This window comes from Hypanus sabinus, chromosome 23, assembly GCF_030144855.1.
Source record: "Hypanus sabinus isolate sHypSab1 chromosome 23, sHypSab1.hap1, whole genome shotgun sequence".
NCBI classification, from domain to species: domain Eukaryota; kingdom Metazoa; phylum Chordata; class Chondrichthyes; order Myliobatiformes; family Dasyatidae; genus Hypanus; species Hypanus sabinus.
In genome coordinates this window covers 35,595,712-35,613,470 of record NC_082728.1, presented here as the reverse complement: position 1 = coordinate 35,613,470, position 17,759 = coordinate 35,595,712, and the positions used below count along the sequence as shown (strand labels likewise).

Below are 17,759 nucleotides of genomic sequence, written 5' to 3'. Positions count from 1 at the left end.
GATCGATCAGGTACATTTATTTATTGGTCAACTCCCCATCCACTTCAAGGTCCTACATTGCTTTTCCAGGAGCTAGAATCCACAAACTGAGGAAATTTCACCTTCCTTTGTTACATTTGAACAAAGCAGTAATTCACAAGGTGATGTTAAATGATCTTAAAATCAAGTGTGCAAATTTCCATCTAATCTATCTATACTAGCCTTTGAATTCATCCGTATCACACTAAAACCAGAGTATTTGAAACATTTTCCTACTTAATTTTAGAAGTACAATTACCATCTAATATTCTTTCAGTACCTAACCTTAAACTTTACTGTAATAATATGAAAATAAAAAAAATATTTTAACCAGAGGTATTTTTATCTCATCAGGGTTGTGTCCTATACTGCAAGGGAACCACTTGCGGCTTCAACTTCAGACAAAGCAAAGATTAGAAAAATATCACATCTGTACAATCAAACTCAAATTGCACTCAGCAATAGGTAGAATGCCAGGAGAACAACTAGTTCAATTATTTTTAAAGTTTTGAGAAATACTAAAAATTAAATACCAATTATAACCCATTGAAATTGTTCTACTCAACTGATAGAGAAAAATTAGGATAAGAGGATTAATCAAGTTATATTTATTCAGATGACTTCTATTGGAAAGGTCATTTTCTGTTTTTCATCTTGAATCTTCTGTTCCCCCAATGTAATTTGCTCGTTTAAAAAAATTTGATGCCCATGTCAAAATATTTGTGCTCAGCCTACTGCTATTCATACAATTTTTAAAAAAACAATGAAATTGAAATAAAATAGTTCTACACCAAACTTAAAGGCAACCAACCATACAGAGAAGGCTTCGTTCCTTAAGTTTCATATAAAATCCTAATGGTGTATGGACAGGTGCAGCAACAGAATCACATGGAGATGACAAATAGTCTTGTGACAGGAAGCCCACATTCAGTCCATTTGGGATACCATTTTAAAATCACTATAACCCAACTGCTGATGGTTGCACAAAATCACATTAAGGTTAGATAGATATACCCAAGTATTTGAATTAAGCATTAATGTGGTTGTGTCAACTTACATTCTTGCCCACATCATCCTTGGAACTCATTAAGTCCTCCATTTCAGTACGGAGTTGCTTGTTGTGTCTCTCCAATTCTTCTTTAGCTTCAAGAGCCTCATCCAGTGCTCGGGTTAACAACAGGGTTTTGGTCTCCTTTTCTCTAGCTTCAGCCTCGGCTCGATCCCTTTCCTCGGCATTTCGTGCAGAAATATTCTTTTCCTCAGCCAACATCTGACCAACAAAGCAAAACTCACTTGAAATCACAATTTTGCAATAATTTATAAAATTTAAATCAACTACAGAATATTTACAAATCCATGAAGTGTTCGTTTTAAACTAGTTTTAATTCTCTTCAGCTCTTTCCAATTAACATTTTCAACTGAATTATGATTCAGGCCGAGGCCAAGAATAGAAAAACCCATAAAACTACAGAGTCCAGAAGGAACATACTGTATATTTGAGCCTTTTAACCGACGACTGCAGACCCATAAAATTGTTAAATACGTTACCATTTTGGGGTTTAAAAAAGTCATTGGTGGCACACTTTAGTCAACTAAAAATACCTGATCAAATTTCTTCTGTTTTTTCTCAAGGTTGGAGACAATTTGACGTTGATGGTCAAGGTCCACCAACAGATCGTCAAGTTCCTGTTGTAGACGGTTTTTGGTTTTCTCCATTTTATCAAAGGCTACTGCTTTTTCTTCAAAGCGTTGAGTGATAGCTTCCACATCTTTCAGAAGTTTCCTTTTGGCCTCTTCTAGGCCATCTATCGTTGCCACATCTTCATCCACTTTCTTCTTTGCGTCAACCAGCTGAAATTAAAAAGTTACATTGGTTTATGCACCTGGCATCTTTTTCTGGAATTCAAAGAAATACATTCGTTATGCCATGATTTTGGCTCTGAACTGCAAAGATGAGGCAATTACAAGAAAAATAAAAATTAAATAATACACTCTGACCCTCTTTAACTCTGAGGTGTTCCTCGGTGGGGGAGCGCTATGCAGAGTCGTTGAACCATTACGCAAATAGAGATGTGTGCTTAATTTTAAAAAAATCAAACCGGAAATGATTATTTTATGTATAAACAATTTGTGGAATAACAAGCACGCAAATAGGCCTATCACATACAACAGTGGAGCAGCAAAACAACACGGCACCAGCGGAGGAAAGCGAGTGGTATATGTCTTAGAGGAGGAGCCAGCCTGCAGGGCTCTCCTCCAAACACGAGGAAATCTGCAGATGCTGGAAATTCAAACACACTCAAAATGCTGGTGGAACACAACAAGCCAGGCAGCATCTATAAGAAGCACTGTCGACATTTCGGGTCAGGACGAAGGGTCTTGGCCTGAAACATTGACAGTGCTTCTCCTTATAGAAGCTGCCTGGCCTGCTGTGTTCCACCAGCATTTTGTGTGGATTCTCCTCCAACTTTGGTTTCTTCATGTAGGCATCGAGATTTGACGGCCTTTTCTTAAATTTCCTCTCATGAAGCAGTTCGCGGTAGCAGGAAATCATGTCGAGAATACCTCTCTTACTGCTTCACTCCCAGTCAGGGTCATTATCGATGAAATGGTCCATGATTTGTGCGATCGTTGTGATGCTATACTGAGGAGTTTTGTGGTGAGGTTTCTTGCTGGCATTTCCTCTTCTCCATCCGTGTCCTCAGATCCACCCAGGATGTGTAGCTCTGCCAATTCTCAAATTTCTTCGTTAAGCCTCTCAACATGAGAATGGAGTAACTCTTCAACATCCCCTACTCCTGCTTCACTGGCCAGTCAACGGTGTTTTGGATGACTGGCTCTGCCTAAAATCCTAGGATATCATTGCATTCTTCAGGTCTTAGCTTCCTCCAAACACCGTTCATGCAGTTTGAAGTTGCTTCATCCCAGGCTGCTCTGATATTGTCTATAGATTTCGTGACGTTGTAGTTTTTCCAGAAATTACCTGCTGGATTGTTTGTCTTGACCTTTTGTTTCCTTTACAAGTTGCTTGAATGTGCAAAGGTAAAATTCGATATTACTCCTTGATCCAATGGTTGGAGCAATGAAGTGGTATTGGATGGAAGGTAAACCACTTCTACAGGAATGTAGGTCCAAAGTGTACCTAGATTCTCAGGGCATTATCAGGCACCAATAATGGTTCAGGTTCAAAATCTTGCTCCTCACAATAGTGCTTCACCGCTGGACAAAGTTGTGAAACAAATCAATTTTGAAAAACATCAATCATCACCCAGGTTGCCTTGTTAGATTTTCAAATCACTGGTAGACTTGACTTCAAATTACCTTTCTTACTCTTGGTTTTGCAGAATGATACACAATCATAGGCTTCAACTTAAAGTCACTTTTAGCATTGCCTCCTAGCAAGAGTTACCCGGTCCTTTGTAGTCTTGAAACCAGATGCAAGTTTCTCTTCTCAGGAGATGAAAGTAGAGAAGACATTCTTTTCCAGAATAGGCCCCTTTCATCCACATTCAAGACAAGCTCGGGAGGATAATCATCCCTTGCAATTATGGCCTTTAATGTTGCAGGAAAATCCTGGGCTGCCTTATTGTCTGCACTAGCTACTTCACCAGAGATACGCACGCTGTGGAAGTTACTGCACTGTTTAAATCTATCAAACCAACTTCTGCTGACTGTGAATGTTACTGACATATCTTCTTGAATATGATTGAAGATGTTTCTTGCCTTTTCCATTATCAGCTGGCTTAGGGGCATCTTTCATTGTGTTTGTTCATCCATTTGTACATGTTGTCTATTTTCCATTTTTTTTCCAGGTAAATGGCTCCTTAAATGAGTCACCTTCATTGATGAAACTTGGTTCAGAAAAAGAGATCTACAAAAAATATAGGCAGCATGGAAAAAATGAGGTACTTGAGGATTATAAAGAATGTAAAAAGAATCTTAAATTAAAAAACCTAAAAGATATGAGGTTGCTTTGGCAAGTAAGGTGAAAATAAATCCAAAGTGTTTCTACAGTTAAATTAATAGCAAAAGGATAGTGAGGGATAAAATTCGCCCTTAGAGAATCAGAGTGGACAGCTATGTGTGGAGCTAAAAGATGGGGGAGATTTTGAACAATTTCTTTTCTTTGGTATTCACTAAGGAGAAGGATATTGAATTGTGTAAGGCAAGGGAAACAAGTAGGGTAGTTATGGAAACTATGATTAAAGAAGAGGAAGCACTGGCACTTTTAAAGAATATAGAAGTGGTTAAGTCTCCGGATCCTGACAAGATGTTCCTAGGACCTTGAGGGAAGTTAGTGTAAAAATAGCAGGGGCTCTGACAGAAATATTTCAAATGTCATTAGAAACGGGGATGGTGCCGGAGGATTGGCATATTGCTCATGTGGTTCCATTGTTTAAAAAGGGTTCTAAGTGTAAACGTAGCAATTATCGGCTTGTAAGATTGATGTCAGTGGTGGGTAAATTAATGGAAAGTATTCTTAGAGATGGTATATATAATTATCTGGATAGACAGGATCTGATTAGGAACAGTCAACATGGATTTGTGCGTGGAAGGTCATGTTTGACAAATCTTACTGAATTTTTTGTAGAGGTTACTGTAAAAGTTGACGAGGGTAAAGCAGTGGATGTCGTCTATGTGGACTTCAGTAAGGCCTCTGACAAGGTTCCACACGGAAGGTTAGTTAGGAAGGTTTAATCGTCAGGTATTAATATTGAAGTAGTAAAAAGGATTCAACAGTGGCTGGATGTGAGATGCCAAAGAGTAGTGGTGGATAATTGTTTGTCAAGTTGGAAGCCGGTGACCAGGGGTTTGTACTGGGTCCAATGTTGTTTGTCATATACATTAATGACCTGGATGATGGGGTCATAAATTGGATTAGTAAGCATGCAGATAATACTAAGGTAGTTGGTGTTGTGGATAATGAAGTCGTTTTTCAAAGCTTGCAGAGAGATTTAGGCCAGTTAGAGGATTGGGCTGAAAGATGGCAGATGGAGTTTAATGCTGATAAGTGTGAGGTGCTACATTTTGGTAGGAATAATCCAAATAGGACATACATGGTAAATGGTATGGCATTGAAGAATGCAGTTGGACGGAGTTATCTAGGAATAATGGTGCATAGTTCCCTGAAGGTCGAATCTCATGTGGATAGGGTGTTGAAGAAAGCTTTTGGTATGCTGGCCTTTATATATCAGAGCATTGAGTATAGGAATTGGGATGTAGTGTTGAAATTGTACAAGGCATTGGTGAGGCCAAATTTGGAGTATTGAGTACAGTTCTGGTCACCGAATTATAGGAAAGATGTCAACAAAATAGGGAGAGTACAGAGGAGATTTACTAGAATGTTACCTGGCTTTCAGCACCTAAGTTACAGAGAAAGGTTGAACAAGTTAGGTCTTCATTCTTTGGAGTGTAGAAGGTTGACGGGGGACTTGATAGAGGTATTTAAAATTATGAGGGGGATAGATAGAGTTGACGTGGATAGGCTTTTTCCATTGAGAGTAGGGGAGATTCAAACAAGAGGACATGAGAGTTAGGGGGCAAAAGTTTAGAGGTAACACAAGGGGGAACTTCTTTACTCACAGAGTGGTAGCTGTGTGGAATAAGCTTCCAGTAGAGGCAGGTTTGATTTTGTCATTTAAAGTAAAATTGGATAGGTATATGGGCAGGAGAGTAATGAAGGGCTGAGATGGCCTGTTTCTGTGCTGTAATTGTTATATGGTTATATGATAATTCTGAGGTTGTGGTTGCAGAAGCTTTCATCTTATCTACTTTTTATTAATAATTGTTCTGATTGTTGATTGTGGCCAACTTCAAAGAGGTGTCTACATCAGTCTGATGCTCACCAGCTTCCAAACACCGTATCACTTGCAGTTTCACATCCATGCTGATGCTTTTCCGAGACACCTGAGATGTACCACCCTCACTGGAAGCTGCAGACCACTTTCCAGACATGATCAGTGAAAACAAAGGAATCAACTGGCAAGGGAGCAAGAATGTTTACACATGCGGGGAAGGCAGAGCTTGAACTAATACGCGCTTGGCTGTGAGAGGCTCAAAGCGTATGCAAAGCACCCTCATTGGCTGATTGAATGTTTACTGTAATGGTGGCTGCTCCTGAGAAGTTTTAAGTGTTAGAATGAACTTTGGTCAATTTAAAAAAATTTCAATAAAGAATTGAACAATTGCAATGTATCAAAACAGTGCTATGCAGGTAACATTATATAGGGTCTGTGTATTTAAAAAGGTTATTTTGACTGTCAAATTGTATTTCCAATATTTTATTACTTCACAAATGGATGGGGGGGGTTAAAAAAATTACTTCAAAGTCAGTTGTACTTCCTGGAGACAAAGCAAAAGATCAAAAATTCTCAGTATTGTTTTCAGAATAATTTGCAGTCTGATACTCTATTCACTAAACAGGGTGAAAAAAGTTTGTTAACCTTCCTTTTTAAAGCATTTTGATTATTTTTATTTGAACTAGCATCAAAGCAGTTCCGGGCTTGTTTAATTCGTTAATAGACATTCATACAGAATCTACTGCCAAGGACCAGTAATCACTGCAGCAGTTCCCTCCAGAGGGTCCAAAAGCTAACCTGCGTATGGAGAGCAGCCAGCTGTTTCTCAAGGTTCTTCTTCATTTCTTCCTCTTCCTCCTGCTGCTCTTGGAGATTGTTCTTCTCTTCCTCCAGCTGTCGAATGCGACTGCTGAGGTTCAGTTTCTGCCGTGTCTCCTCTTGAAGCAGTTCCTATCAAGCACAATGCAAAGGTAGTTAAACATCTCATTACCAAATTAGTGCAATAATTCAAATGAAAAAGGTGATTAATGCATAGACACCAGTTGTGGCAAGCTTAGCCAAATTAAGAATTCTTTCCGCTATCTCTTTGACAGTCACTTTTAAAAACCTACTTTTAAGATAGATTAGACTCTCAATAGAAATCAACCAGTGCAAATGAATCTGGTTCATTCCATCTCATCCTTAGCCCTCTGTTGGTTAACATACAATTACTCAGTGCAAACCTTAACTGTATCCAGAGTACAAGCACAAGCCAATAGCTGCAGTAAAAACAAATTGCGGAAGATGCTCAGAAAACTGTTAATGTTTCCCATTGATGACATATCAAATTTGAAGGCCATTTACTCCAAATGTTAACTGTCTCCTATACTATAAATGTATAATTTTATATAATTGCGTATTTCTGCAAACAATCATTCTTAAGCCATCAATTCTTTCAGTAAGGTCTGCGTTCAAGATTTAATAAGCAGAGCTTATAATAAGCACAGCAGTTTTCTGAGTTGGACAATTGGCATCAGGAAGTGTGCAAAAAGACCTTTTCTCCCCCCCCCACCCCAAAATTGGGACGGTGATCAAGATTTTAAAGGCAGAGCTTTGCAGCAGTTTCTCCGAGTTGAAGAGCAACCAATCAGCAAGAGAGACCATTAGGAAGGGTCAATAAAAAGGTTCAAACAGAGTGGATATTCCCTTGAGGGTGCCAATGTTTAGAGTGGCTTTGGCTCATTAGACTTGGACAAGGTAAAATATCTTCTAAGTTACTCCTTCTGCTATAATTTGTTCATTCCTCATCTCTTAGGGCATAATAGTTTAGTGAGAATGGCATTGTTTTGTACTGTGTGGGGGACGTGGTAAGTCTCAGAGACCTCCAATCTCCCAGATAAACACATCTGCACCAAGCTACAACTCCTGAAAGGACATATTAAGCAGCTGGAGCTGCAGCCCGATGGGCTTCAAGTCAACTGGGAGAATGAGGTGGTGATGGACTGGAGCTACAGGGGGGTAGTCACCCCAAGATTGCATCTTGGTTATGTACACAGCCTCAGAATAGAGGGGCATCCTTTTAGAATGGAGAGGAGGAATTTATTTATATAGAGGGTGGTGAATCTATGGAATTTGTTGCCACAGGCAGTTGTGGAGACCAAGTCTATGTATACTTAAGGCAGAGGTTGATAAGATTCTTGATTGGTCAGGGTATGAAAGAACACAGGGAGAAGGCAGGAAATTGAGGCCAAGGGTAAAATTGGATCAGCCATGATTAAATGGCAAAGCAGACTCAATGGGCCAAATGGCCCAATTCTGCTCCCATATCTTATGGTCTAGTTCTGATGAGGACATCATCTGAAACATTAATGCCTTTTCTTTCTTCTTAGACATGACCTATTTCAGCACTTCCAGTTTTAATGAGATTGTCAGCATCAGTAGCTTCTGTTGGCACACTTTATGGTACAATTTGCATTTGGATATTTTATTTTGATCAGGATAGGAAATCAAATAGGAACAGGCAACAGACAACTGGCTTCCCTGATGCAAGAATAAGGTTTCAGTTATGTGGTGCATTTAAGGTGGCATCCAAAGATCATCGAAACATGTGCATAATCTTCTCAACAAATGGATCAGTTCATCATGAAAAAGCTGATTTTAAAGGGAAATAATGCAAGATTACTACTTATAATCATACATTTCTGTGTTATTATTCATAAATTATCTGAAGTGATCCACTTCCTTTCCAACCAACTAGAAAACTGCACTTTAAAAATTTAAGTGTCAATTCACGCACCTGTGCATCCTGGAGTGCTGATTCCAAATTGGCAGTATCCTTGGTCAGTTTAATTGCTTTTTTCTCAGCCTCCTCAAGAAGTCCTGATACGTTTTCCAATTCATTCTAGTAAAGGGGAAGATTAATAGACAATGTTTACATCTTTGAAAAAGAAACCTTGTTTTATAGAATACTTGGCAACAAGTACAGGACTTCCAGTGCCTTAATATGGACCTTGTGCATTACAGCCTTCAGATAATAGGATGAAATATTTTTTAAAAGTTCAAGTTATTAAAAAAAAATACTTCCTGAAGTTTTTGTTAGAGTTCTAAGTAGTTAACTGAATCTGTCATCAATTTAACATGAGTACACAACAGATTCACTCCTAGCAAAACCAAGGTAGCCTCTCTAGAGTATTGCTCTTTGCTAATGGCTTACATCCACTGTTCCCTCTGTGCGGGTGTGTGGCCGTACAGTAATTGAAATTCTCCTGTGCACATAGCCTTTGTTGCCACGTAGTTGGAATCGGACGAAGAAAGAAAAAGTTTATGAAATGCAAAAGACTTCACTATATTGTATATCACTATATCCTTCAATTAATAAAAAAAGTATGGTTTTTTCCAGTTTTTATTCTGAACGTTCATAGCATACATTACAAAAAATTAAATGCGGCCACATTCGAGGCCATATACAAATTTCCTGCTCAGCAAAGCTTGGTCCATTTAGCAGTCAGAACAAAAAAAAGGAACTTTGTTTCTGCTATCTGCCATATGAGCATTCACTAGGGATGCAAAAAATTATATACAATATCAAAATAAAGTACATGCCGATTGATGCAGATTGGCTAAAAAGGAAACATCTATAATTACTGTCCTCCTAGAGTTTATAAAGGCCAGCAAAGTACTTGTTTTATTCAACATACACCATTGACACAAGAGGTCATAGGTCAAACAAACCAACAAACTTCAAAGCACAGAAAATGAACCATTTATTATGGTTCATTTGCGATACATTTTAGATCACTGTGTCATTACCTGAAGTTTGTATGCCTTATCAGAAAGTTCAGACTTTGTCTTTTCACTTTCTGCAAATTTAACTTGCAACTCCTGTGCTTGAGATTCAAACTTTTTTCTTCTGTGTTCAGATTCAGCCTTTGCTTGTTGCAAACTCTTAACTTCACCAGCCAACTCCTTGTTATCATTTTCCAAGCTCTGTTTGCTCTTCTCCAAGTTGGCTTTGTGCTGTTTATGAAGAAAATTTACAAGTTACTTATGCAAGATCTCACTTGTAGCCAAAGTTTAGGAGTTCACTTTTAATGAGCCTTGAACAATTAAACCTTTCTACTAAGGAGAATTTTATTCATGCAATAATTATCTCATAAAACCACATAAAGCTACAGTCATATACATCATCTAAGGCCAACATTTATGACAAGCCCCAAGATTGCAACTGAAACTGAATTAAGTATTGTAAATGTAACATCTACCAAATGCTTTTTGCATGCGCTATTGAGCCAAGCCCCTGGTCCCAGTGTTAAATTCTGTGAACACATTTCAAAGTACACTAAGTTCTGCAGTACTGACTCTCTTGGCTTGTTCAAGTTGTTCTGAGAGTTCCTCCAGGGCAGTGCCGTGCCTTTGGCGGATATCCTGAATTTGAACCTCGTGGGCCTTGCTCTCTTCTTCAATGGCTTTCTTCAGTTCAGCCACCTCCTGCTCACGTTTGGATCTGTCATTAGTTCAAGTGAGAGGCATGTCAGAATTTTTATTAAAAGAAAACATTGGACTGGTTTAGAAGCTCATGTTTAGTAAAATGAGAGGGGTGGATCTCATTGAAACCTATCAAATACTGGAAGTCTCAGATAGAATGGATGCTTCCTATAATGGAGGGTGCAATAGTTCGATCGAAAACCAGCATATTATGCCTAAACAATGGAGACTACAATGGGATGGAGGAAGGATTGTGCCAGTGTAGACTGGGAACACAGGCTATATGCTGGGACAGTTGAACAGAGGAAGACTTTCAAAGAGATTTTTCACGATGCTTAACAAAAGTATATTCCAGTTAAAAGGACAGCGAGGGTGGTGGAGAGCCAGCTTTGGATAACAAAGCAAAGCAAAGAAGGCATCAAACTAAAAGCTCGTGCATACAAAGTTGCCAATAGTGGGAAACTGGAAGACTGGGAAAACTTTAAAGAGCAATAAAGAACCATTAAGCGAGCAATAAAGGGAAACTAGATGATGAATATAAACTAGCACACAATATAAAAATGGACAGTAAAAGATTTTATTATATAAAGCAGAAAAGCATGGCTAAAGTGAATGTAGGTTCCTTGGAGGATAGGGGGATTGATATTGGGTAATGAGGAAATGACTGCCGCTTTGAATGACTGTTTTGTGTCAGTCTTCATGGTGGAGAACACGTTTAATAGGCTAAAGAGAGATGACATGGATGCGATGGGAAGTGAGGACCTTGATACAAAAGATATCATATAAGGTAGTGCTGAGTAAATTTGTGGGCCTGAAGATAGACAAGTCCCCTGGTCATGATGGAATGCATTCCAGGGTACTGAAAGAAATGGCAGAAGTTAAAGAGGAGGCTTTGGTGACAATTTACCAAAGCTCCTTGGACTCTGGGCAGGTTCCAGCGCACTGGAAGACAGCGAATGTCACCCCACTGTTCAAAAATAGGATGTAGCAGAGAGCCAGTACCTGTGGATCTTAGCTGCAGATGTTGAACTATCATTAGTGAGGCATCTGAAAAGAAATGGATCCATCAGGCAGATGCAGCATGTATTCAGCAAAGGCAGGTCCTGTTTGATGAAGTTCCTAGAGTCCTTTGAAGATACGACAAGTGCAGTGGATGATGGATGCTATTTACTTGGGTTTCCAGAAGGCATCGCATGAAAGACTTTTTCCATAAGGTAACGATGCATAGAGTTGGGGGTGACGTATTAGCATGGATAGAGGATTGGTCGACTAATAGTAAGCAGGGAATTGGGATAAATAGGTGTTACTCTGATTGGCAATCAGTGGTGAGAGGTGTGCCACAGGGGTTGGTGCTGGGCCTGCAGCTGTTCACAATACACATTAACGTTCTGGAAGAGAGGACCGAGTGTCCTGTATCAACTTTTGCTGAGGATACTAAATTGAGTGGGAAACCAAATTGTACTGAAGATACGGAGAGTCTGCAGAGGGATATAGATAGGTTAAGTGAGTGGGTAAGGGTCTGGCAGATGGAGTACAATGTTGGTAAATGCGAGATCATCCACTTTGGAAAGAAAACTGAAAGAGCAGGTTATTATTTAAATAATAAAGAAAAGCAACCTATTGGTGCGCAGAGAAACGGAGTGCTTGTGTACGAATCATAAAACAATGGTTTGCAGGTGCAGCAGGCTATCAAGAAGGCAAATGGAATGTTGGTCTTCATTGCTAGAGGGATTGAATTTAAGAGCAGGGAGGTTATGCTGCAACTGTACAGGGTACTGGTAAGGCCACACCTGGAGTATTCAGTGCAGTTCTGGTCTCCTTACTTGAGGAAGGATATACTGGCTTTGAAGACAGGTTGATTCCAGAGATGGTGTTAATTTATGAGGAGAGATCGAGTCACCTGGGACTGTACTCACTAGAATTCAGACGAATCAAAGGAGATCTTATAGAAACATATCAAGTTATGAAAGGGATAGATAAGATAGAAGCAGGAAATTTGTTTTCCCTGGTAGGTGAGACTAGAACTAGGGGACATAGCCTCAAGATTCGAGGGAGTAGATCTGGGATGGAGATGAGGAGGAGCTGCTTTTCCCTGGAGGGGTGAACCTGTGGAATTCTCTGCCCCATGAAGCAGTGGAGGCTACCTCAGTAATTATATTTATGACAAGGTCAGATAGAGTTCTGCAAAGTAGGGGAATTAAGGGTTATGGGGAAAAGGCAGGCAAGGTGGAGACGAGTCCATGGCCAGATCAACCATGATTTTTTTGAATGGCGGAGCAGGCTGGATGGGCCTGATGGTCTACTTCTGCTCCTATTTCTGATGTTCTTATGGTGGGGGAAGTCTAGGACCAGAGGGCACAGCCTGAGAATAGAAGGACATCCCTTTAGAACAGAGATGAGGAGGAATTTCTTTAGTGGTGAATCCGTGGAATTCATTGTGGTAGACTGCTATGGAAGCCAAGTCATTGGGTATATTCAATGTGAGGGCTGATAGGGATAATAAATAAGCCATGATGGAATGGTGGAGCAGACTTGATGGGCCAAATGGACTAATTCTGCTCTCATGTCTTAAGACATTATCAAGAGAACAGCACATTGCACAGGAAGGATCCAGGTTTGAAGAGGAATGGGCATGAGGAGATCAGACTTGGCTTGGACAAGCCTCAGTTATATCATGAAGCTTTACCTTAATTTTAAATTTAGTGAAACAGTACAGTAACAGGCCCTGCTGGCCCAATGAGCCTGACCAAGTAACCCACGTCTTTCGAATGTGGAGGGAACCAGAGCTCTCGCACGAAACCCCCCCCCCCCACCCGTGGTCACAGAGAGAACCTACAGGCAGCAGCGGAAATTGAATCCCGGCCACTGTTGCAGTAATATTGTTACATTAACCGCTGAACTACCATGCTGCTCCTAATAACCAGTAATAAACAGGCAATTTCAATGAGACCAGAAGAACATCGACACTCAGAACTTCCATGCAAGTCCTAATCTTCGAGAACAGGAAATATGTCAATGAAAAATAGTGTCAATTGCATCAACAAAGCAAGATTTTTAAAAAAGTCTGAAATGTAATGTATAACTGGTCATATTTATGGAGATAATCATATAACCATAAAACCATACAACAATTACAGCACAGAAACAAGCCATCTTGGCCCTTCTAGTCCGTGCCAAATGCTTACTCTCACCTAGTCCCACCTACCTGCACTCAGCCTATAACCCTCCATTCCTTTCCTGTCCATATACCTAAAAATTTTATTTATTTATTTTTTAAAATGACAATATTGAATCTGACTACCACTTCTACTGGAAGCTTGTTCCACACAGCTACCACTCTGAGTAAAGAAGTTCCCCCTTGTGTCACCCCTAAACTCTCAACTCATGTCCTCTTGTTTGAATCAATCCTACTCTCAATGGAAAAAGCCTATTCACGTCAACTCTATCTATCCCCCTCAATTTTAAATGCCTCTATTAAGTCCCCCCTCAACCTTCTACGCTCCAAAGAATGAAGACCTAACTTGTTCAACCTTTCTCTATAACTTAGGTACTGAAACCCAGGTAACATTCTAGTAAATCTCCTCTGTACTCTCTATTTTGCTGACATCTTGCCTGTAATTCTGTGACCAGAACTGTGCACAATACTCCAAATTTGGCCTCACCAATGCCTTGTACAATTTCAACATTACACTCCAACTCCTATACTCAGATTTATAAAGGCCAGCATACCAAAAGCTTTCTTCACCACCGTATCCATATGAGATTCCACGTTCAGGGAACTATGCACCATTATTCCTAGATCACTCTGTTCTACTGCATTCCTCAGTGCCCTACCATTTACCATGCATGTCCTATTTTGATTAGTCCTACCAAAATATAGCACCTCACACTTATCAGCATTAAACTCCATCCGCCATCTTTCAGCCCAGTCCTCTAACTGGCCTAAATCTCTCTGCAAGCTTTGAAAACCTACTTCATTATCCACAACATCAACAATCTTAGTATCATCTGCATACTTAATACAAAAAGTACAAAAAATAAGATACAAAATTAAAATCGGATGTGACGGTATTTCAGTGGAATAAAGGAAACTACAATGGCATAGGGGGGAACTGGCTGAAGTTGACTGGAAAGGGACATTTGCAGGAAAGATAGAAGAGCAGCAATTGCTGGCGTTTCTGTGAAAAATGAGGGAAGTGCAAGACAGTTATATTTCAAATGAGAAGAAATTTTCAAAGGGAAGAAGGACACTACCATGGCTGACAAGTGAAGTCAGAGCAAACGTAAAAGCAAAAGAGAGGACATACAAGGAAGCCAGAGCTAGTGGGAAGACAGAGGATTGGGGAGCTTTTAAAAACTTGCAAGAGGAAACTAAGGTGGTCATTTGAAAGGAAAAGATGAATTATGAGAGGAAGCTAGTGACTAATATCAAAGATGATACAAAAAGCTTTTTTTAAATATACAAAAGGGTGAAAGAGTCTAGGGTAGATATAGGACCAATACAAAATGATGCTGAAGATATTGTAATGAGAGATGCAGAGATGGCAGAGGAACTGAAAGCATATTTTGCATCAGTCTTCACAGTGGAAGAAATCTCCAGTATACCAGATGCTCAAGAGTCAGTGAAGTGCAGTGAAAATTACGACTGAGAAGGTGCTCAGGAAGTTTAATGGTCTGATGGTGGATAAATCTCCTGGAACTGATGGAATGCACCCTCGCGTCCTGAAGGAAGTAGCTGGAGAGATTGCAGAGTTATTAACAATGATCTTTCAAGAATCAATAGATTCTAGCATCGTATTGGATGGCCGAAAAATTGCAAATGTTACTCCGCTACTTAAGAAAGGTGGAAGGCAGCAGAAAGGAAACTATAGACCTGTTAGCCTGACATCAGTGGTCAGGAAGTTGTTGGAATTGACTGTTAGAGATGAGATTACGGAGTACCAGAGGCACATGACAAGATAGACTAAAGCCAGCTTGGTTTCCTGAAAGGAAAAATGGCCTGACAAACGTACTGCAATTCTTTGAGGAAATTACAAGCAGGGTAGACAAAGGAGATGCAGTAGACGTGGTGTACTTAGATTTTCAGAAGGCCTTTGACAAGGTGCCGCACATGAGGCTGCTTAGCAAGATAAAGCATATGGAATTGTAGGGAAGTTACTAGATGGGTGGAGCATTGGCTGATCGGCAGAAAACAGAGTGGGAATAAAGGGATCCTATTCGGGCTGGCTGCCGGTTACCAGTGGAGTTCCACAGGAGTCGGTGTTGGGACAGCTGCTTTTCACGATGCATGTCAATGATTTGGACTACGTTATTAATGGATTTGTGGCTAAATTTGCCGATTGCCGATGATACAAAGACAGGTGGAGGAGCGGGTAGAATTGAGGAAACAGAGACCCTGCAGACAGACTTAGATAGTTTAGGGGAATGGGCTAAGAAGTGGCAAATAAAATACAATGTTGGGAAGTATATGGTCATGCACTTTGGTGGAAGAACAGGCTGACTACTATTTAGATGGGGAGAGGATTCAAAATGCAGAGATGCAAAGAGACTTGGGAGTCCTGGTGCAAGATACCCGAAAGGTGAACCTCCAGGTTGAGTCGGTTGTGAAGGTGGCAAATGCAATATTGGCATTCATTTCTGGAGGTATGGAATATAAGAGCAGGGATGTGATGTTGAGGCTCTGTAAGGCACTTGGGAGATCACATTTGGAGCATTGTGTGCAGTTTTGGGCTCCTTATTTTAGAAAGGATATAGTGACATTGGAGAGGGTTCAGAAAAGATTCAAGAGAATGACTCCAGGAATGAAAGGGTTATCGTATGAGGAACATCTGGCAGCTCTTGGGCTCTATTCCCTGGAGTTCAGGAGAATGACAGGGAATCTCATAGAAACATCCCGAATATTAAAAAGCCTGAACAGATTAGATACTTCAAAGCTATTTCCCATGGTTGGGGATTCTAGGACAAGAGGGCATGACTTCAGGATTGAAGAATGCCCTTTAAGAACTGAAATGCAGAGAAATTACTTTAATCAGAGGGTGATATAGCTGTGGAATTTGTTGCTACGAGCGGCTGTGGAGGCCAAGTCATTGGGTGTATTTAAAGCAGAGATAGATAGGGTCTTGATTAGCCAGGGCATCAAAGGGTATGAGGTGAAAGCAGGGGAGTCGGGATGACTGGAAGAATTTGACAGCCCATGATTGAATGGCAGAGCAGACTCGATGAGCTGAATGGCCTACTTCTGCTCCTTTATCTTATGGTCTTATAGAACGGGTTGGTGGGGTTTCTCCGAGAACCAGAGACTTTGTGGGCCAAGTCACCTTCCTTGCTGTGAAAAAGATGGGGATATTGCCAAAACTGTGGATATAGAGCAAGGTCCAGAGGTCCCATCAGTGAGTGGAGGTTGATGATAGCTGCTCGCTGGACCAAATATTGGGCAGCCCTCTCGTGCCCTAGACAAGACAGGAGCAGTGAGACTGCCCAGCTTTTGGCATCAGTGCCATGTGAATGCCTACTAAATGCCATTATCCTCATGACGAATGACGAGAACAGCAAGAAACTGGCTCTCAATACTACCCAAAAAAGTACAAAATGATTTTAAGTACCTATGATTGATGTTGCTTTATGCACATAAATATGCTGTCTTTTGAAATTTATAACTGTTAAGGGACTACACTTTTCCTACAATTTTAAAAAATCTCATCTGCTACTTAGCCGAAATCTTGAGGTGTTATGATGAAAGGGGCGCCCTTTCAAAATAGACGTGGAGAAATTTCTTTATCCAAAGGGTGGTGAACTTGAGGAATTTGTTGCCACATGCAGCTGAGGAGGCCAGGTCCTTGGGTGTATTTATAGCAGAGATTGATAGGGTCTTGATTGGACATGGCATCAAAGGTTACAGGGAGAAGGCCAGAACTGGGGTTGAGGAGGAGATAGAGAAAAACATTCAGCCGTGATTGAATGGCGGAGCAGACTCAGCGGGGTAGATGGTTTAATTCTCCTATATCTTATGGTCTTATGATCCAAACTCAGTCAATAATTTTGCTTTGATTACACTAAAGCTGTTCAGCTACCTGAAATGTAAACTTTTCTTGTGTTGTAGACAGATTAATTGATATTTCATTTTTAAAAAATGACTGAATTACGGTTTTCAATTACCTCAGTTCTTGTTGAGCTGCTGTGGTGTCCAAAGTATCCTCCAGTTCAGTCTTCAAAGCTTCTAGCTCCTCACTTAAGTCTCTCTTCTGCTTATCCGCCTTGTTGCGGGCACCTTTCTCTGATTCCAGGTCTTCCTGCAGCTCAGAAATCTGTACCTGCAGCTCCCGGATTAGTTTGAGAGCATTATTTTTCTGAACAGTTTCCTCATCACCTCTGAAAGAAAACCATAGATTGAAGACAATATCCATCACAGCATTCACTGTGCTTCCACCAATTAATACATTTTCCAAAGATTCAAACTGAGAAGAATTCAAGTCCACACTA

At 40.2% G+C, this 17,759-nt stretch overlaps 1 protein-coding gene across 8 annotated transcripts in view; it reads right to left on the bottom strand.

Annotated features, from left to right (window-relative positions):
• Window positions 1–17,759, bottom strand: part of LOC132380127 (myosin-10) — a 171,915-nt gene that overhangs the window by 22,110 nt on the left and 132,046 nt on the right. For all 8 annotated transcript variants that reach the window (XM_059948724.1, XM_059948727.1, XM_059948728.1 and 5 more), the window contains 7 exons: window positions 17,436–17,648; window positions 10,155–10,299; window positions 9,606–9,812; window positions 8,593–8,697; window positions 6,615–6,767; window positions 1,621–1,869; window positions 1,076–1,288 (listed from right to left, as the gene is read on the bottom strand). In XM_059948724.1, the coding sequence (XP_059804707.1) occupies window positions 1,076–1,288; window positions 1,621–1,869; window positions 6,615–6,767; window positions 8,593–8,697; window positions 9,606–9,812; window positions 10,155–10,299; window positions 17,436–17,648 (1,285 nt within the window). The remainder of the gene's footprint in view (window positions 1–1,075; window positions 1,289–1,620; window positions 1,870–6,614; window positions 6,768–8,592; window positions 8,698–9,605; window positions 9,813–10,154; window positions 10,300–17,435; window positions 17,649–17,759) is intronic.